Source organism: Penaeus japonicus, unplaced genomic scaffold (assembly GCF_977035675.1).
Source record: "Penaeus japonicus unplaced genomic scaffold, GWHDUDI00000001_assembly GWHDUDI00000010, whole genome shotgun sequence".
Taxonomy (NCBI): Eukaryota; Metazoa; Arthropoda; class Malacostraca; order Decapoda; family Penaeidae; genus Penaeus; species Penaeus japonicus.
Genome location: NW_028234412.1, coordinates 12,693,221 through 12,713,717, shown reverse-complemented (window position 1 = coordinate 12,713,717; position 20,497 = coordinate 12,693,221). Strand labels below are relative to the sequence as shown.

The window sequence follows — 20,497 nt, the reverse complement described above, 5'->3', positions numbered from 1 at the left end:
AACAGAAACTTCTCTCTGTTTCTTAGCACCTTGGACTAGCTTAGTGCTGATGCTGTTGTTGGAACAGGTCAAGATGACCCTCCCACGCTTATCAACATTGAAGGTGCAGAGACGAATATGCAAATGCAGAAACATTTTATCATTCTTCATGTGGCTACAGTTGAGTTTTGCTCTTGGTAAAATGAATGTTGATGGTCGTAAGAGCTTACCTTCCTCATTGATGAATATTGCCTTGCTATTTTAATCTATAAAATACTATACTCTTGGAAATATTGGATATAGAACAAACATAAACGATAGATCACTGCAGTATTAACTAGATGGTGGCAGCTAGAGGACCTTGCAATTGCAAGTTCAGAAAGGCATATTTTAAAATTTTATGCATATTTGATTTATTTTGATATAGCTCTACAACATATTGCAGGTTTTGTTCATCATACATTGCTTTGTTGCAACATTATGGTGATTTGAGAAAAATGCAGAGAGTAAAGTGATTATTTTTAGGGCATTGTTAAAGTTTCGTTTCAAAGGTACACGGTGAATAACTGTTTAATTATTGATTTATAATACCTTACTTGCAATAAGAGTCTGTTGCATGAATAGATAGTTTCAATGTGTTTGTTTTTGTTCAATTTTGATTTTTTTCAGTTACAACGGTTCATAATATTCAACTGTTTTCGGGAAATTATTATTGTACTATAATTGATATATATGGAACTCATGGAAATTTAAACTTCTATGTAGATTTTCATAGAATGAAGTATCTCATGTATTAAAGTCGTTTGTTTGATTGGAGCTTCGAATCGGGGAGCTTCACCGAACCAGCCGCTCCGACCTCTGAATCCTCAGTTTGCGTCCGTCGTTTACAGGCGACGCCAGTTCTTCTGTATCCTTTTTTTGTGCATATTTTGGTTGTGATAGTTGTTTTCTTAGGGTGTTAGCTTTAATATTGATATACAATAGTGTCTAATTTCTTTCCTGTATTTGCTCACGCACTTATAGAAAATGGTTAATGAAACGAGGAAAAGTAAAACCGGCAAGAAGGAGCGACCCGTAGGGGGTGCACCGTCGACGGTACATCTCGCAGATTCCTGACCCGCCGGAGCGATTCAGGACCCCGTCGGAGCATCTGGCGGTGCCGTTCGGAAGGAGACGCTTGTGTTTGAATTACGAGCAAATAAAGGTACTGTGAACTTGCCTTCCGAAGATTAACTGCATCAACTCTCGCGAGTACCATGATGGAGCAGGTGTTGGCGAGGCTTGATCAGGTCCAAAATAGTGACTGAGAAGCAGAGTGAGAAGCTCGAGGACCGTACTGTTGTCATGGAGATGTAGAATCAAGTGCAAGGAAACGCTGGTGATATACCGTCGCATGGTTCGCCTACGAGCTCGCATCACTGTCTCCGCCACCGCCATCGCCGCGAACGACGTATCGGCCGCAAGGAGATGTTCAAGGTTAGCCGCCGTCGCAAATTGTGTTACACTCGCGGGAGAATATTCCGAGTCTCGAATCCAAAATTCCTGCTCACCCGCCTTCGTCAGATCGAGCTGCTTGCTCGACGGTGACGAAGACTGTATTCGTGCTGCTCGAACCCCTTGTCGTGGACATCCTGAACTAATTATCAACGGGCCGCTCTTTGAAACCATTCTCAGTTGGGAAGAATTTAAATCGCTTGCTCATTTACTGCTTTCCTAAATCTTTTAGCGGGGAATTTTCCGAATAACGCCGCGTTACTAAATACCACAAAAGTGGTATCGATGGATTCCTCTCAACCTCTACTATTCGTATATAGTGGACATAATGCGCGATTCCACCCCTGGACCCTACAATCTGGATAGTGGGGGAGGGCATGAAATATATCAGGGAAATTGCGGAGTAAAATATGAATTCCGGGCATATTTCGAATGCAAAATCTTAATCCAATAACCTACTTAACTCTGCCTAGTTTTGAAGGTAGCCCTAGCCAAGGGGATCTTCGCTCCCCCCCTTAGACCCCCCCCCCCCTATTCAAGGCACTTCGTGATACTTATGATACGTAATTAGTTCTGTAGATGAAAATGCCGCGACCACGAATAACCCTCACACTGCGTCATGACGACCTCGGCGACGAGATCATGATACAGCATGCTGTTTGGCGAAACCTACGGGACGACAATGCTGGCAATGCCGCCGGAAGAAATTCAAAGTAAAGATTGTCCCTTTCGTGTCAGCCAGACGGAGCCTGTCCCAACCGATGCTGGCAACTCTTCGCTTCAGTAGAAGGACGCCCATTGATTGATAATCCTCATTGCAAATGTATCTCCCTCAATGCCCATGATTGATACTGGTAGTGAAGCCATTATATTGAAATCTTCGAGCCAGGAGTAAGTAACGCCTTGACCGCGACATGTGCCACTACGACAATTAAATGGTTACAATAGATGCTTTCTCGATGCAGCGGAATGAACAAAACAAACCACACGCAATAGCATATTACTCTAGACAAATGAAGGACCTGAGAAGCGTTACAATGCAACAGATTCAGAAGCTCTTGCTGCAATTGAACCGCGCGTGCTTGCGATCCGTAGCTTTACGAAAGACGGTTCCCCACATTCACCGATCGTCGTCCTCTCGTGTATATTTTTACTTGTCGAAGAAAAATCAGGAGGATGCCAAGATGGGATCTAGAATTACAACACTAAGACTTTAAAATCCTGTACAAACAAGTATCAGTTCATCAAGTTCCTAACCTGGTGTCCCGTACAAATGTTGCAACTGCCTCCACTCTATCTCTGGAGGCTATTGAACCTGCAGTTCTTTAAGGACCGTTAAAAGATCCTATGATGGCTGAAGTGATTACGTACATGGAAATTGGATCACGTCTCCGTTCCAGAGTACAGAATCCCTAGACGAATGCGAGGTTAGTAGAGGGATACCTTATCATGTGGCGAAAACCCTTCCAGACAGAGTACTGAGAACGGTCGTTGTTCCTCGCCAGATGCGCCCATCGGCCCTGTGATTAGTACATGCATCGCCATTATAAGCACATCCTGGAGTATTTAGATAATTCAATGTTATTTTTCCTTTCAGAATATGCTTACAGCAATAAAGAAGATACATAAAGGAATGTCCGCATCGTCAAATGAGGAGGAACCAAGCCAACCGGAATGCAACCTTAGCTGCTCCTCCTGAAGTTGACTGGCGTCAAGGGGAAATCGCTGTTCTTGTGGTTATGGATCACCTCTCTCGGCACTTAGAATTGATCGCGTTATCTGACTAAACGACAGAAACGATAGCCAGAGCCTTCATTGATGGGTTTATTACAATTTATGGCCCTCTACTCGCTCTCCAAACAGACGAAGGAACGAAGTATAACGATGCCCTTTAAGAGATGTATGCGAGGCACTACACACCAATTTCCATCTAATCTTGCCCTAGTATCCAATGGGCAACGGACTCATCGAACGAGCTATACGAACTGTGAAGGAGGCCTGTGCTCAGACACCATCATCTCGGGACGATGTGCTTCCTCAAGTGAGGTTCGCGATGGATACCTCGATGCATCGCTTCATCGCGGATCAGCCTCTTACCTCTTTCATGGTCATCACATCGACTTGTCTATTGGACTTACCAAACGAGCTATATATAGTGACGACACACCATACGTTCTCCGTGAAAGGTTGGCACTTGCACGGGATGCAGCAAAAGAAGCTTCACGAGCTGCAAGACAGGACTGGACAGAAGGCTACAATCGCCGAGTGAAAGGGCGTGAGTTGAAGGAAGGAACGCTTGCACTTGGGAAAAGGCCTGCTCGCGCTTCTCTGTTATCGCCACATTGGCCAGGGAGAAATTAGGTTTCATGTTTGATCCGCGATTTGCATACAAATGCGCCTGAAAAGAAAGTCCATGTCACTCAGCTTAAACTTTTCCATTTCTCCTCAGAGTTGACTACGCCTCATGATGCTGTCGATGATGAAATTTCGCTGGAAATTGCATCTGTCGGTGAGCCAATATGCAATGCCCTACATTGTATTGATGATTTTTGTTTTGTTTAATAACGGTTATTATCTTTTTTTAATTCATCTCCTCTTTGCAGTTTAGTAGTCGCCCTCTTCTATGCTCGAGGAACTGCTCTGCTTTGCTACGCTTCCTCGGTTCTATCCCTAACTATCGTAAATTATTTTCGTTTTCTATTTGCAATTTGAAGCTTGATATGAGTTTTATTTTAACTTTCTTCCATTTTTTTTTACCTAACTTTGTTATTTTGGTTCTGATGGTTCATATTCCCAGAACAAGATTTAATTTTTGCCATTTGCGTAACATCCTTTGTATGTTAATCCGTAATCCTTTCCAGATTTGGTTTGGGTGTTTTGGTGTTTTGCTCTGGCGAGTTCGTTACGACAGAAAATAGTCACGACATAACGTCTGAGAACCAATGTCTGGCTGACTGTGCTCTGCAGGGAGCCGCACCGAAGGCTCCGGGCCGCCTTCAGCGCTGCAAGAGCACCGTCACACTCCCGATCCCGCCGGAAGTTGTAGCGAGAGGTTTGATTGACAGTGCCAACCATGTCAGGTCAATCGAGCCTAATGAATTATCGAGTGTGGAAATGAAAAGTTTAGATTTGAAAATACCATGATGTATATTTTTCGCGTTTTCCCACCAACTTAACTCCTTAGACAAGCTTAGTGCTGATGCTGTTGTTGGAGCAGGTCGTTTGCGTCAAGATGACCCACCTCGCCTCAGGTTGCGAGATAAGTATTAAGTTTATCAACAATGAAGGTGCAGAGGCGAACATACGAGTGCAGAAACATTTTATCACTCATCATACGAATACAATTAAGTTTTGCTCTTGGTAAAATAAATGTTGATGGCCTTTAGAGGTTATCTTTCTCACTGATAGATCACTAGTTTTACGTTACCTTCCGCTGGGACACTTTCCAGTTACACCCCCCCCCCCTCCCCGAACAATATGTCTGTAGGCTAAAGTTCATATCCTTCCCCCCAACTTGACCTTAATACTGTGGTAGAGTGGCAACTGAAGAAGTGTGCCACTGTCCACTATCCCGCGGATTGGAATCGTGCCAGTCATGAAATCGGCGACTATGTAAGGCGCCAGGTCACAGCCTTGTATGAGAACCTGTAGTTCATCACCACCTTGAGGTTGCTTTTGATTTGCCGGGTGGTCGTAGCACTCGGCGGTCTCATGACATATTCCATGAATTGTGCAGTTTTTCTACCTTTATGGCGGTCATGGTCAGTCCTTTTCTATATCCTATTTATATGTCGCAGTGTTCTGTTGTTGATTATCTAGAGCAGCTGATTCAGTCACTGTTCTTCAGACCTGTCCGTTCGTCTTTTTATCTTATTCCCTCGGAATAAATTGCCTTAGACCTGAAGAGAACGACGCTGGCGGTGGATAGCAAAACACCGTTACTATTCCACCTGTCTAATTACTGGAATATCATTGATACGGCACGGATTGACTGAACAAGGACTGAGCGACGAGGAGGAAGTGCCGGCATCCCACTGTCCTTCCATACGGGGCAGCTGCTGAGTAGGGCATCCCTCTAGCCTTCCAGCAGTCGCTCAGGTGATTAAAGCACTGTATTTCTTACTATGTTTAGATATACATATAACCAATATTTAAAAGTATTATAAAATGTGTATATGGCCCAAAATATGTATGTGCACAATAAAAATAGATGAGATAATTTCATAGTTGTTTATGATAACTTATTGTAAGCTCGTGGACTACCTAGTCAAACAATATTACACGAACTATCATGAGCCTAAATTTGGTTCCCTGTGACAGTATGTAAGTATAAGTAGTACGCCCACGTACTTAGCGACCTGGTAGTGTGTCCCTCGGCTACTTTATGGCTCCCTTCGTTTAGTAATAAGAAAAAATTCGTAATGCTATTAAATTAAACATCTTATATACACATTTACTGTACGAAAGTAGCCTGAAACGGCATTTTTACTCGTATACTAATTTACTCCTAAACCGTAAACCTCTATGCACCCATGCTTAGTAATGTAAGAGGCAGAACCCTGCTACCTGTTACCGCCACCGTGTTTACAATCTCAGCTAAGGTTTAGAGTGGGAGTGATTCGGCATTTCTTAAATGGAGGTAATGGAGAGAGAATTAACAAGTAATTTATTTTGCGCTCTGACTATATGCTTAAGTCTGCGCTCAAATTCTCAAGCACAAGCGCAATAAAAACAGAATCAAGAGGCATGACGTTTCGAATCTTCCTTTGATTCCTCTTTTGTTTCCTGTTTCATCCGAATCCGAATCCTTGGTGTATTCGAAACGTCACCATTTAGTTTGTTCTCTGTACGCACGTTACTGTTTTTTTCTGCGTTTGTGGAATGTAAGAAGATATGATTCCTCATCCAGCCTCCCCTCAATGTTAATATATAAATAAATATATATATTTTTTTTTTCCTTTTTTTATTTTTTTTTCGCTCGACAGTAATTGTAGGATGTTCAATAATTTGATTGGACCAAAAATGTAATTTTCAGTAATATACATCCAAGTACTTCTCAAATATATCGAAGTCGGCCGCTAATTCAGTGTAACCCCATAAGCAAAGTTTTAATTTTATCATTTAATCTTCGGTAAATGTAGATGTCATCAATGATTCCGCTTGGTTCCCCGCCTGTCATGTCATCTATTTAAATAAAAAAAATCATGTCTGGGATTCAAACAAGCTCTCCATTGCACGGGGATGCACAGTCGAATCACATATCTTAGGGCCTCTGTGGGGTCTATCTTATTACCGTACCGTGGTTACTGAAATACATTTACTTTATTTTTCTACCACTATAGAGTCTAATTCATACTAGTTTTATCATATTGAAGTGTCGAATTCTCAGGGGTTTGCTCTAATCTACTTTTCGTAGATCAAAGTATTGAGCCACGTCCCCACCTAGTGTGCGATTTGGAAATGGGCGAGGTGCTAAAAAATGGTAAATATAGAGCAGAAAATATGTATATAAAATACGAATGGTAAAAAGTCATTCTTTTTTAATAGTTTCTTGCAATTACACTAAAAATAAAAATACACTTCGGCTAGTCATGTTCTCCTTCAGATACATTTAGATACACGATTTTAATTCCAGAGAAAGTGAATATCAAATACAGACATCAAACTGGGAAATAAAGAAAACTTTTATCAACTGATTTTATTATATACACCACATTCTTAATTTTACATTCATAAACTAGAAGATAATTGATCTTATTTTTTTTGTCATAAAAAATTGACAAGTCAATCAGCACAAAAAGTCAGTCAATCAGCACAAAAAATGAACACTTTATTTTGTCTAGTTAAATGTAATTTCTAAATAACCAGAAATACTGGTTTAGTTCTTGTAACAAATACACGTGCCTTAACATAATACGTCTAAAACTTAAAAAAAAAGTAATGGAGTTCACTGCTTAGTTTATATAATCTGACATGTAGAAATGAGAGTTAACTGAAATGAGAACAGACTATGAACATCTGTTCCAAAATGCTTAGTTTTATAGCAAGAACGTTGTTAATAATCCCTGTACTCAGAAACCGAGAGTATCTTACATAGTTGCTCTGAGGATATTTTCTAAAGAATGGGTATATATGTATGCATATACTTGCATGTCACCTGTGAATTACTCTTTAAAAAATCTCAACTATTGTACTATTTCTCTTTTATCAAGGGTAAATATACTATAAGATCTTACTTGCACACCGTAAATCTTAAAGAGGGAAATTCTCCTTCATCTTACTGATATTTTCTCCGCGAGGTCGACTTATTCTGTAATTGATGCTCTGGTGGTTCTCGTCGATCTCCGAGGCGGGGGTTCCTCCTCCTCACTCACAGATGGCTTACTCTTTCGTGGTCTTTTTCGTGGACTAGCAGCCTCGTAGGTCTGGTCTTCGGAGACGAGCCGTCTCGCAGCTCTTGATCTCTGTTGAGGGACGGTTTCGCTGTCTGTTGTTTCTTGCTCATCCTCTACGTCGGAGCTGTTTCCCTTTTCTGACTCTTCGGCATTCTCACTCGTGTCTTGGGGTGACAGGACACTTTCCAAGTCCTCCTCTCTCTCCTCGGGAATGGGAGCTTTAACGCTTCTGCTTTTTCTCCGTGGAGTGGATGACCCTTTCTCACTTGGCTGATCATCCGAAGAACTTCTTGTGCTTCTTTTCCGCTGTCTGGGCTCTTTGATGGGGACGTCTTGGTAATTCTCTTCTTTGTCTTTCTTGGCGGATCTCACAGTTCTTGATGATTTTTTGTAGGTTTGTGTTTCCTCTTGTGAAGCAGACGCTTCTATGTCAGCTGCCGGTTTTAGCTCATCAACGCTTTCTCGTCTATCTTTTGCTTTTTTGCTTGTTTTTCTGTGCTTTGTACTACTTTCTTCATTTCTTTTTGCTTCATGTTCAATTTCTTCTTCATCGAGTTTCTCGTTCTTTTCTGTTCTACTAGATTTTTTGGGCGTGGATGACTTCAAATCGAGGCTTCCAGATAACTCGCTTTCTTCTTCCACTGGCTGTAGTTCTTGGGGTTCTTCGGTACTATCCCTCGTCCTCTTGCTACCTTTTCTTTGTTTGCCCTTGCTTTCGCTTTCCTGCTTTACTTCTTTACCGTGTTCCACCTCTTCTCTTTCCTTCCTGCTTGGTTTTCCTATTCTTGAGTCTTTCTGCAACTGCTGCGTAGGACATGCTCTCTCACCTTGCCGTTCGGACTCATGTTTATCCTCAATTTGCATTTTCACGACATCCACTTCACCCTTTACCTTTTTAACTTTACTTTTCTTCTTTTCTTCTCCCTCTTTGTCTTCTGTACTACATGACCTCCTTCCAATTTTCGATGTACTCACATTGCCGAGATAAAGAGAATCTGTTGCGTTCTCTGCTGGCATAATACTTTCCTCTTTCTTTCTCTGAGGTAGGCTGACCTGTACATCGAGAGACTGTCCATTAAAATCAATAACAGAGCCAGTATCCCTTTTTGTGGTATCCAATCTAGTGGGTAATTCCAGAGGAGAAATTATACTCTTGCCAGACTTGCTTTCATTAATGGCCATGGACTCCGAACTCGACTCCGTACCTGGAGGAGGAGGAGTCGACTCCTTCTTGTCTGGAGGGCACTCCTCGTCTGACTCATCACTCAACTCCATGCTTGCCTCACCGAGTTCCGGATGGCTGTCACTTTTGTTGAGTTCATCCATCTCGGTTCCTGGTGGGGGAGGTGTAAATTCTCGGTCAATGTGCGACTTTCTTGCAACAGTTGGCATATCAATCACTGCACTTGGGTCAGCAGGCCATGTTGCTCCAGTGTGTTCTATTCCCTCTGGATTACTCGAGGTATTCCACAGTTGATTCTGTGTGTGGAGGCCTAGCTTTGGTGCAGTGAAGCTACTCATACAGACAGTAGTAGTCTGGGATGCAGTCAGAACTTTCTCTGGTGCAAACTGGGTTGCAATATTGCCCAAGGGTGGCAGGACATTTATTGCTGCATGCAGGCCGTGTTCATCTTCTGTACCAGGAGGTGGAGGTATGGTACTTTCGTGCATCCCAGTTATAAAGCCTGGCAGGCCAAACCCATCTTGGCTATTGCTACCACTACTCCATGCTCCAGAGCTTAATTCCTGTGCACCAAAATGGGTCCCTGGTAATGTCATATCACTCCCCAGTTTTGATTTTTGTGCTATGTCTGGCAAATGTATAGTCTTGCTCTTTGTGCTTGGCACTCCTAACCCAGAACTAATGTGCATATGGGCCTCATCCTCAGTTCCTGGTGGTAATGGCAGATCTGAAGCTATAACATCTTCGGTTCCTGGAGGCAAGGGTAAGCTTGTGATGGCAACATCTTCAGTCCCTGGTGGCAGAGGGAGGTTTGAACTCATGGGATCTTCAGCGCCTGGTGGCAAAGGCAAGCATGCTACTCTAACATCTTCCGTTCCAGGTGGCAAGGGCAGGCTGGGATCCATTACATGTTCAGTTCCTGGTGGCAATGGCATATCTGTACTGATTACATTTTCTGTTCCTGGTGGCAGAGGTAAACTTGGACCCATCATGCTTTCAGTGCCTGGTGGCAAGGGCAGATCTGAGCCTACTTCTGCAGTTAAAAGTGGCACGGATATGTCTGAACTCCCTACATTTTCTGTTCCTGGTGGGACGGTTATGTCTGTTCCTCCTTGGTTACTTAAAATTAGTCCTGCAATGGGGAAACTGTCCTGGCTGTTGCTTCCACTGCCACAATCCCTGGTTACATCTTGGTTTACACTAGCTGCTGAAAATATCTCCTGAGAATCATTGTCCATTTCGAAGTGAGTCACTGGGTAACTTTCTTCTCCAGGTGGGAGAGGCAAGTCACAGTTGTCTTGGTTCTTGGAGGCCTCATCTGTTTTAGGAGGGAGGGGGATGTCCGACGGCGAAGGGGTTTTGTTCGCCGACTTGAACCCTGGCAGTGGGATACTCAGTAAGTCTAATGCCTTTAGTGTAGCAGCAGCCGCACATTCTGCAGGCTCATCATCTTCTATATCCATGCACTCGGAGGTGTTCAAATCATCTAAACAACTGTATTCCTCGTCTTCCTGATTTGTAACTTCACCGCTCTGATCTTCATAGCCAGTGTACTCCCCAGCAGGAGGACAGACATCCATCTCATTTACAATAGGATAATCACTTTCAGCCAGGTTCTTAGGGTCTTGAACAATCTCGATCTGGTTTTCATTCTCTTGATTCATCGCCCAGGCAATGTTGTCTGACGGCTCAAGTTTCTGCTCCTCCTCTGTCAAGGGAATTTCCATCTTTGCTTCTAGTACAAGGCTATTGCTGGGAGGTATTTCTTGCTTTGTATCTTTTGACGATTCTTTACGCTTCGGTGCTGACGACTGCTGCTTCTTCTTTAGGAACGGCATTTTTCCAATAAGAGGTAATTTGGGCGTTGAACTCTTCTTTTCGTCGTCCTGACTGTCTTTACTCGATCCGTCCGCAGATGCTGTGTCCTCTCCCTCTGTCTTTACATCTTTGGTTATGTTTTCCTTAGAGGAACTTTTCTCCTTTTTGGACTCACTTCTTGTACTTGCATCTTTGTACTCTTTACTCTCAGACGCCTGGGCCTGTGTTACAGATGACTCGCTCTTGTCATGAGTCCTCCCAGAGTCTGATTCGACTGTCTTCTTCTCCCTTTCTCGCCTGTCACTCTTCTCTTTCTTACTCTCTGACCTCTGGCTCTTCTCCTTCTCTGCTTTCTCACTGCTCTCAGCATTCTCTTCCCTCTCTTGTCTTACCATGTCCCTCTTCTGCTTGATCTGCCTTAGCAGCTTTTCCTCAATTTCATCCGTTGCAATCTTTTCCTTCAGTTTCATTTTTGCTTCCACCATGTACCGTGCTTGCTCAACGCTGTACTTGGCATAAGCTGCTGCCTTGGTCTTGACAAGAGATGCCTCGTACATGGGATTCTTTACCAAGTGTATCTGTTGAAAAAGAATATCTTATTGGCAAATGCTGAATAAGAAAGAAAGAAAAAAAAAAGAAAAAAAAAAAAAAAAAAAAAAAAAAAAAAAAAAAAAAAATATATATATATATATATATATATATATATATATATAAAAAAAAAAAAATAATAATAATATATATATACATACATACATATATATATATATATATATATATATATATATATATTATATATTTTTTTTTTTTTTTTTTTTTTTTTTTTTTTTTTTAAGTTTTACCAATAGATGTAGAAAATGGGTCTTACATTTGAAGGTTCACATAATTGCCCTATAAATAGTAGGTATATTAAGATTTAATTCAAGTTTCCTGAAATCAAGAAGATTCTAACTAATATGAAATATAAGAACAATTATGACTTCATATCAAGGATTCTAAAAATAACATCAATGAATGAACCTTTTTTTTCCATAATGACACAAAAATAAAAGTCCCCCCCTCAAAAAAAGGGACATATTCCAAGTAAAATTAAACCTATAAGAGTACTTCACAAAACAATATATTAAAAAAAAAACATGTTTTTTCAATTAAAATATTGATATAAAAAACAGCAAAACCTGGCCACTATAAATGACTCTTGATATCTTACCTTGTAGTTTGAGGTGTGTATTTTAGACTCGGGATGCCTGACAGCTTCACCCTTGTCTCTCATGAATACATCACACAGGGAGCAGTAATAAGATGTGAGAGAGTGAAGAAATTCCACACCTGAAATAATAAATACATTTCTTTTTTGTCTCTCTCCACTTCGTTTGTCTGCCCCCTATCTCTTTCTCTTTCTCTTTCCCTCTCCTTCCCTCCCTCCCTCTACAACCTGCCTTCTTCCTTATTCTTGCTGGCACAATAAACAAAAAATGTTTGATAGAGAATGACACAATGATTTCAAAATCCTCTTTGATTTCATTATCAGGTCAATACATGCTCTCTTCAAAATACAAATAATCATTATACAAAAAATACACAATTATCAAAACATATTTAAAGTGATTTTGCTAATATGTACATACCTTGAACTGGAACTATAAGAGCTGTTGCATTCGGTGGTTTGGGTTCCTTCTCCTCCTTTGGGGCTTTGGCCAACCATGTTTTACGATCATACTGAGAACAGGTTATAAGTATTAGGTGTTAGACATTTTGAATATAAATAGTATATTAAATAACACATTTTTTCTAGTATTATGTTATAACATAGATTTTGTTGTATGGATTCTGCACTCATTCTTTCTAGAAGGAAAGAATGTGTTCTGTTCATTTTGAAGGAATAATAAGGAAAGGGTTAACAAAAGGAAAGAAGAGAAAAGATTATATAATGCTTTAACATCTTCATGGCCTTTAAATGTAAAAATGTTTAAAAAGGGTGGATTGAAGGAACGTACAAAAACACAAGGGCACAGTACTTACTTTACATTTTGCTAAATGTGATGAACTAAGCAGATGATCTACATATTCAGGAATGCTCTCACAGAATATGCTGCACAGCTTACACCAATGCATGCCCTGGTCACAGTAGCGTATATATGTCCTTTGGACAAAACTCTGTGGATATTGCAGACCCTCATCAACTTCCTCTCTTGGTTCCTCCTTTTTCTTGTACACATCCTGCTGCCTTCTTTCTCCATCAGGTTTGCTGGCTGATGTTCTCTTTCTGGAGGTAGATGGTGCTCTTTGATATTCCTTGGAGTACTCCCCAGCCGGAGACCACATCCTTTGCTGCTGACCACTCGATATTGGAGACCTTGTTCTGTGTCGTCCAGTATTTGGGGAGCGCGACTTGTGCCTGCTCACATTAGGAGATCCTGATCTTTGTTGCTTTCCAATGGGAGAATTTGTTCTGTGTGGGCCAGCAGCTGGAGACCTTGACCTATGCTTCCCTACAGCTGGCGAAACAGATCTACGATGTTCTGAATACTCGTAGGTCTTTGATTCACTTTTATACGGTCCTTCTGTGTGTTTGTAATTCCGCTCTGGTGTCTTCCCATGCTCGTACTGCCGTGATGCTCCCCCATACCTCATACCTGATGGCGACCGACTTCTCCTCTTCTGAGGGCTTTCTGCTCTCGTTAATGGCTGAGTTCCAGGCTTCAAAACCTCTATCTCTTTCTCAACTTCAATGACCATATGATTAATCTTTGTTATCTGATTTCCCATCTCCTTCACAAGGAACCAGTTTTCCTGCAGGAGATTATTGAGACTGCTCTTGTCTCCTTTGTGATTGCTAATAATGTCTTCCCTCTGATTCATCATCAAATCCTTCTGCTCTGTGAGAGACCTGGCCCTTTTCAACAGAGTCTCTTTCTTCAGCATCAGCTTTTGTACTGGATCTTCCAACTCCTTTACTTCCCTTTCCTGCATCTTACTCGTCTTCTTGTCCTCTGTGCTTGAGTCCGAACCCGAATCGTAGCTCCTCCTCTGCTTTGACTTTCCTCTCTTTTGCCTTTTGCTCTTGGACCGCACTTGCGTTGGAGGTTCGTGGTCATCGGCAGCCTCATCTCCTGGAGAAGGTATGGTTGACCTACTACTGTGTGCTCTTGTCTGTGAGGAAGGTGGGGGCACACTGGGGGAGTAAGAATGACCACTAGGGAAGAGCATGGGCCTTGCCTGAACAACTTTCTCCTTATTCAGCTCCATGATTCTACCGGCAGGGGCCTCCTCTTCAAGGTGAGAATTTGTGGCAGGTACTGGAGGGAGTCGCGATGATGATGAGGATGAAGATGAGATTGTAGCTGGTGGCACCATTTGCTTGCTTTCTTTTAATGAGGGATGGCCTGCTTGTCTCTCTTCTATTTTGTCCTTCCTGAAAACCCAAGAGAGGATAATTCTATCAGAATGTATAAGAATAGCCCATGATTTACAATGCATAATTCACTCTACTAACTGTATAAACAAATACGTAACTGTAAGAAACCATTTCCTTATATCCAACTATACAGAACAACCCAATCTAAAGAAAGAATCTTGAAGACTGTTCTACACTACCTTGGTCTCTAAGAAAGAATGGAATGGAAGTACTGATGTTTGAATTCTCCTTAACCCATTCACGCCGGGGCGGAATTTCGCCTACTCCCGATAACGCCGGGAAGATTTCAAGCGCGCAACCGTTCGTGCCGGGGTGTTTTCCCGCTGCGCGCGGTCGCTCTGACGCTCACAGAGCGTTTTTCACCCACCCTATCCTTATGGTTTGCGTGATTTCGTCTAAAGTGTAATCATGTGTAGAAAGTAGTGCTATGTTCAGAGGATGTATATCAGTCGAAAAAGATGTTATAGCACTGTTTTTTTAGTGTTATTCTATTGAACTTTTTCCATATTCTTTACTCCTATGTTGTAATACCAATGGGAAGTGGAAGCATTCTTCTAGTGAGGTAACAAACATAGTTTTTTTTTTCAATTTTTTTTTTCTTCCTAAAAGAAAAGAAAGAGAATATGAACAACCATACATGTGCATACAAGTGAATGCAAGTAACAGCAATGTTTTTTCAAGTGTCATTTTCTTTTAGTGGGGCAACAAAAAGATGTTATATAATTTTTTTTTTTTTTTTTTTTTTTCCTCGGCCAATTACAATTGATTTTACGATAGTCTTTCGACTCAGATCATCATATTCAACAAATCAGAAACAGAAATCACCATGCCGTAATCAAGATTACGTATGTACCTGAGACGTCATTCATATTACGTTATATCCCATTTTCTACTATTTAGAAGGATAAACTAAAGTAGCTAAGACAAATCAAGTATGAAAATCGAATTGTACTAAGAATAATCTATCATTCTAATGCGGACGTTTCAGCACGTCGCTACTGGCCTCCCGGCGCGCGGGCCGAAAATGTAGCACGTGCCAGGACGTCACCCGGGTCCGGGGCTTTTTTCGACCACGTGTCAGCACGTCAACCGGCGCGAATGGGTTAAAGGGTCTTAAAAAATTAAACTTCGGAATTTGGAAATGTGGAAAGGTATAAACATGGAAAAGAAAGAAAGGAAGAAAACATCAGACACTCATTTGCCACATTCATTTCTTCCCATTCAGTCTAGCAGCCACTGAGTGCTATAGTTCATATCACAAGCTGAGTTTGAAAATTATTCATCATTCTAATTTTTCTTAAAGTATGCCAAAATAAATTACTAACAAAGTAGTGCTGTTGAAAGAGTGATTGATTGACCACATGTCTGTTAAGGACAGAATTCAGTCATTGAGTCTTGAAGTACCAGAGTATAAGAGCACTAATCTTGGAGTAGAAATACAAGTACTTTCCCAAAAAATCACCAAACATTGTGCTGCCAGAAAACTACCCAGGATAAAGAGGTAAATTTGTACAAGGGTTTAAGAAGATTAAATAATGTAATGCTCTTACTAAAGAACAAAGAAAATTAAATATGTAGTGGTTTGCTATAAAAAAAAAAAAAAAAAAAAAAATCTACAATTAACAATAGTCAGAAATTAATCATATGAAATACAACACAACAGAAATTAATAAAAAACATGTGCTGTCAAAGTTTGCCTTGTCACACCTATCATGAAACATAATCTAGATCAGTACTTTATTGCCATTACTATCATTACAAATTATTATTATAATCACCATAATAATAACATTAACAATAACAGTATTCAAAACAAAAACACCTTTTTTACACAAGTTCAAGGAACAGGGAAAAGAGTTGAAGGCATGGAAGCCTTCGTGGCAAAATGCTTGAGGAACCATCTTTGAGTTAAATAGATAACAAAACACCACAGTGGACTGTGCACGTAATACATGCACTCCCGAATGAGTAGACCCTACATCACAGAAGAAGAAGAAGAGGAGGAGGAGGAGGAGGAGGAGGAAGAAGACGAGACAAAGAAGAAGACGCAGAAGACGAAGAAGGCGAAGAAAAAGACGAAATAGAAGAAGAAGAAGAAGAAGTAGTAGTAGTTAGGGGTAAGAGCAGAGGCAGGAATGGGAGAAGAAAGAGGAAGAGGCAGTGGCGGAGGAATAAGACAGAAAGAAAGAAAAGATTGAAATCAAATCAAAACAAAACACTACAGTAGGGTCTCCTCAATGCAGCACCAATGGTAAGCTGGTAAAACAGAAAATACCTGTCCTTACCTGTAAAACACACATGCACATATAATCATTTAAACAAACTCAAACACACAAATAAAAAAGAGAGAGAAAAAAAAAGTTCCCATAATTTTCATGATTTGCAATTTTCTGATTGGGTGTTAAGTATAGCTGATATCTTTCTGAACTAAGAATGGTTTTTTACTCCCTGCAATTTTGCTTATTGTATATGTCATTCATGGTTTACCTGCCTAGAACAGGTAAAGTTCCAGGTGATGAGGGAAGGAGTTTCTCATTCTGTCTTCAAGGTATACACACTTAGCTTTGTGCAGAGTTAAATTTTATGTGCATGCCTCTTTAGAAAACTAAACAGAGGAGTTAAGCTGTCAAGATGACTTCCCTGTGAAAATTAGGCACATTACCATTTCGATACATTAAGTAAAAAACAAAAACAAAAAAAGTAACCCTCTTGGCATTAAAGTAAGCGTTAACAATGTACCTTTTTCTTTCATCCTTTTTGCTTTCATTTTCAACATACCAAAGCCTGTCAAATTTCAAAAGCTATTTCACTTAGAGTATGTATATCATCAATATATAACTTGTACTATAACCTTTTTATTTCTCTGAAACTGTTCTGATCTTACCTTTGGAGATATGGCGTCTCCACTTCCCAATCATTGGCACCAGACTGGTAGTTCATGTCCTTCTTGACCTTTTGCCCTTTATGCCAGTCAAAAGCTGGGACCCAGAAGGATGAACCACTGGACTTAGCATCATCAGGAATGCCCTTTGATGCAGGTTCCTCTGAAGACTGCAATGACGAGTGCATAAGTTTCCTGGGATCTTCCATTGTTGTCTTTAGGTTCCAGTCTGAGGGGTACCTGGTTTCGGGGCCATGGGACGGAGGCCTTGGCTCATGTCCCCTGTCTCTGGAAGGTGGTGAGGGATTGGTGCTAGTCTGTACTTGCCTCAGCCTTTTCCCACGTTCCATGTTCTCCTGGAAAGTGTTCCCGATTGAGTCTTCTACTGAACGGGTGATGGATTTTCCAAAGATGTCGTCGACTTCTTCACCCACTTCCTCTAGGTCCATCCCTAGTTCTTCCAGCTCACTAGCTACTGTGGCAGGATCAGGAGAGACATCCTTCAAGGGCGACTCCTTCTCTTCTGCTGTCTTTTTGCTTTGTTTCAAAATTTCTTTTAAGAGATTCTGTGTATGTGGATCCATTAGATCTCTTGCAATGCGCTCCTGTAGCTCAACAATGGATGTTCTTTCCTTTTGATCTTGTTCCGACACATTGGAGGTTGAAATCTTCATGTGCTCAGAAATTGGAACATCTGCTGATAGATTTGTCTCCTGCCTAGACACTTGCTCTGGAAAGACAGATATCACTATTGTATTACACCATATAAAGATGAGGAAAATCATTTCAAAAGTTTGGCAATACAAACTATCTAAAAATGTTATGTTGCAACCCTAACTATATTTGTCAACATTACTCAAAACAAAAAAAAAAGTCAGCATAAATTACCAAGACCATTAAATCAGATTTCAGCTTTTAAAAATGAGGTTATGAAGTAATGACAACATATTAAACTTGTGCACTGAAGATGCCAGCTGATACTCCATTATCACCCATGTTGACAAGGTAGTAATGTGGCTGCAGGACAATATACAGTTTTAGAATCAGATCAAGAACTTCTTGCCTCCTGATCCTTGCATCATTCGACGCAGTTCCTTTGGGAGATGTAAACAACCAAGCTATTCAAGACCTTGACATACAATTCTGAAATTTCATTCAACACAAGTAAAGAGAGAGCAAGAGAGAGAGAGAGGAGATGATCCACCAACAATCCCCTGGTCTCTGTCTTAAATGAATATCATATTCAGAATTGGCGACTAATTACACAAATTAACTACTTCTCCATCTCTATCTTCCTCCCACTCAATCCAACTGTCTATCACCTTCTAAATATATATCTCTAATTATATATATCCATTCTTCCTTTCCATCCTTGCTGTTGATCTTCCATATCTTTATATCAAGTGTACTCCTCAAATGTTAAGATAAAAATCACCTACCTTGAGTGCCAGACCTGTTCTTCTGCATTGATGTGCAACTCCTTAATGGGCTGCTGCTGTAACTATTATTATTACTGCGCACATTTCCAGCATGCTGGCTCCTCTCAAACCCGTCTCTTTGCTCTTGGTTGGTATTGTAATTTTCACTATCAAAACTTGACATGGTCCCACTTCTGTGTCTCTGTCGAGGGAGGCTTGGACTCCTGCTCTTTCTTTCGCCAGAATTAAAGCTGCCGCTCCGCTGATTCGCTGGGCTTTGGCTCCTGCTTTTATTATGAGACACACTTGGCGACCTGCTCCGGCGGGAAGGACTGTGACTTATCCTGCGACTTCTACTGCGACTGCGGTGTTGGAAGGGACTGTGGCTCCTGCTCCTCTGGTGGGAGGGACAAGGACTCCTGGTCCCCCTAGGTGAGCTTCTGCTCCTACTACGACGGGAAGTTGGAGTGCGACTCTTGCTCCTGCGGGAGGGAAAGCTGTAACTCCTGCTCCTACTTCTGCGGGAGGGGTAACTGTGGCTTCTGCTCCTCCTTGGAGGTGGACTACGGCTTCTGCTTCTGCGAGGGTGTGAACTTCGACTCCTGCTTCTTCTTGGGGGTGGACTTCTGCTTCTGCTTCTCCATGAAGGTGGGCTTCTACTTCTGCTGCGGCGTCGTGGTGGTGAACGCATCCGATGACCTCCTTTGTGGTGCCAGCGTGGACTTGTGCTCCTGCTGCGGCTTCTTGGGTGACGATTTCTGTGCATTTTCTGGTAATTCTGGAGACAGATAATTCAAATAAATGTTAGTAATTTTTTTTTGCATCAGCATTTCTTTTTTATATATGATTCACCTAAACAAATTTTTCACTTGGTAAAGTAGAAACTACACCTAAACAAATTTTTCACTTGGTAAAGTAGAAACTACATCTTTAACTCTCATGTTTTTAAACTGATGACTATAACTTAACACTGACCTATCTATATGCATAACTTAGGTATTACTGTATGGTACATTTGAATTTCTGAATGACAGTATAATCATTCCAAATTTCCTATACAGTAACCCCATCTCTGCTCTTTAATTTTTCTGTTCATAAAGATTAAGAATGGCATAGAGGAGGTGGAGGAGAACAAAGTAATAAATACCTACTCATAAAGAAATGAAGGATAAGGAACAAAAGCTCCAGTCATAGGATATGAAGAAAAAGAGGAAGAAGCAGAATGAGATAGCAAATGAGAAAGAGAAGAGACTGGGAAGAAAGAACACAACAAAAGGAGGAGGAAAAACAAATAAACAAACAAAAATAAGAGAACACAAGCCCCTCTCTCACCTGATGTGACTTCCCATAGTGATCCCCGCGCCCCCCACGCTTTTGGCGGAAGTGCCAGTTGCTGCAGTTCTCCCGCCAGCACCTCCCATCGTTGACACAGATGAATCCATGTACATAGTTACACTGATGCTTCCCCTTGATGCATTTGTTCATTCGCCAGTACCGGCATGTCTCTGGTACCTTGTTTCGCATGTTGACCTGTGTAAAATAAAAGGCAGAAAAATACTGTTTAGCCCTTGTTTCAAAATATCCCCTACAAAAAGTATCAATTTTATATCTATCTGAACTTAATGGTGATGAAACAAAAAATAAAACAAAAAAAGGGGGGTAACCCAAATTACTAATCACTACTTACACTCATGTTAGTGTTTATGCTGTTCTTAACTAGAAGCCTGGTCTACCTGCAATAACAAAAAACTTTTCTCTTTACTATATATAACCAGAATTCTAGACAAGAAAACACAAATTACATAAAATGCTTGGTATCACTATCATTCCACTACATTTCTAAACAACTTGTAATTATCAAAAGCTAAAAAATATTATAATAAGTATAACTTTCACTTGCCATAATCATGGCAT

General features: G+C 41.0%; 2 protein-coding genes across 5 annotated transcripts in view; one reads left to right on the top strand and one right to left on the bottom strand.

The window, feature by feature from the left end:
• Nucleotides 1-1,923: 1,923 nt before the first annotated feature.
• LOC147471110 (uncharacterized) lies at nucleotides 1,924-4,459 on the top strand. The gene is made up of 3 exons (XM_086540407.1): nucleotides 1,924-3,982; nucleotides 4,077-4,152; nucleotides 4,335-4,459. Exon 1 carries the CDS (start codon nucleotides 3,425-3,427, stop codon nucleotides 3,740-3,742), a length of 318 nt encoding a protein of 105 aa, XP_086396533.1. The 5' UTR covers nucleotides 1,924-3,424; the 3' UTR covers nucleotides 3,743-3,982; nucleotides 4,077-4,152; nucleotides 4,335-4,459.
• A 2,697-nt stretch (nucleotides 4,460-7,156) lies between these two features.
• LOC122249104 (uncharacterized) overlaps nucleotides 7,157-20,497 on the bottom strand; it is a 21,453-nt gene continuing 8,112 nt past the window's right edge. For 2 of the 4 annotated variants that reach the window (XM_043009700.2, XM_086540716.1), the window contains exons 2-9: nucleotides 20,271-20,316; nucleotides 19,916-20,113; nucleotides 18,605-19,361; nucleotides 17,169-17,895; nucleotides 12,889-14,281; nucleotides 12,495-12,585; nucleotides 12,077-12,195; nucleotides 7,157-11,447 (exon numbers count right to left, since the gene is read on the bottom strand). In XM_043009700.2, coding sequence (XP_042865634.2) covers nucleotides 7,779-11,447; nucleotides 12,077-12,195; nucleotides 12,495-12,585; nucleotides 12,889-14,281; nucleotides 17,169-17,895; nucleotides 18,605-19,361; nucleotides 19,916-20,113; nucleotides 20,271-20,276 — 6,960 coding nt within the window. In that variant the 5' untranslated portion in view covers nucleotides 20,277-20,316 and the 3' untranslated portion in view covers nucleotides 7,157-7,778. Of the gene's footprint in view, nucleotides 11,448-12,076; nucleotides 12,196-12,494; nucleotides 12,586-12,888; nucleotides 14,282-17,168; nucleotides 17,896-18,053; nucleotides 18,183-18,604; nucleotides 19,362-19,915; nucleotides 20,114-20,270; nucleotides 20,317-20,497 lie in introns of those variants that run through there. The other 2 variants (XM_043009701.2, XM_043009703.2) reach the window with 2 other exon arrangements.

Excerpts from the sequence above, each read along its gene's own strand:
- LOC147471110 (XM_086540407.1), top strand. The coding sequence starts at position 3,425 with ATGGGCAACGGACTCATCGAACGAGCTATACGAACTGTGAAGGAGGCC.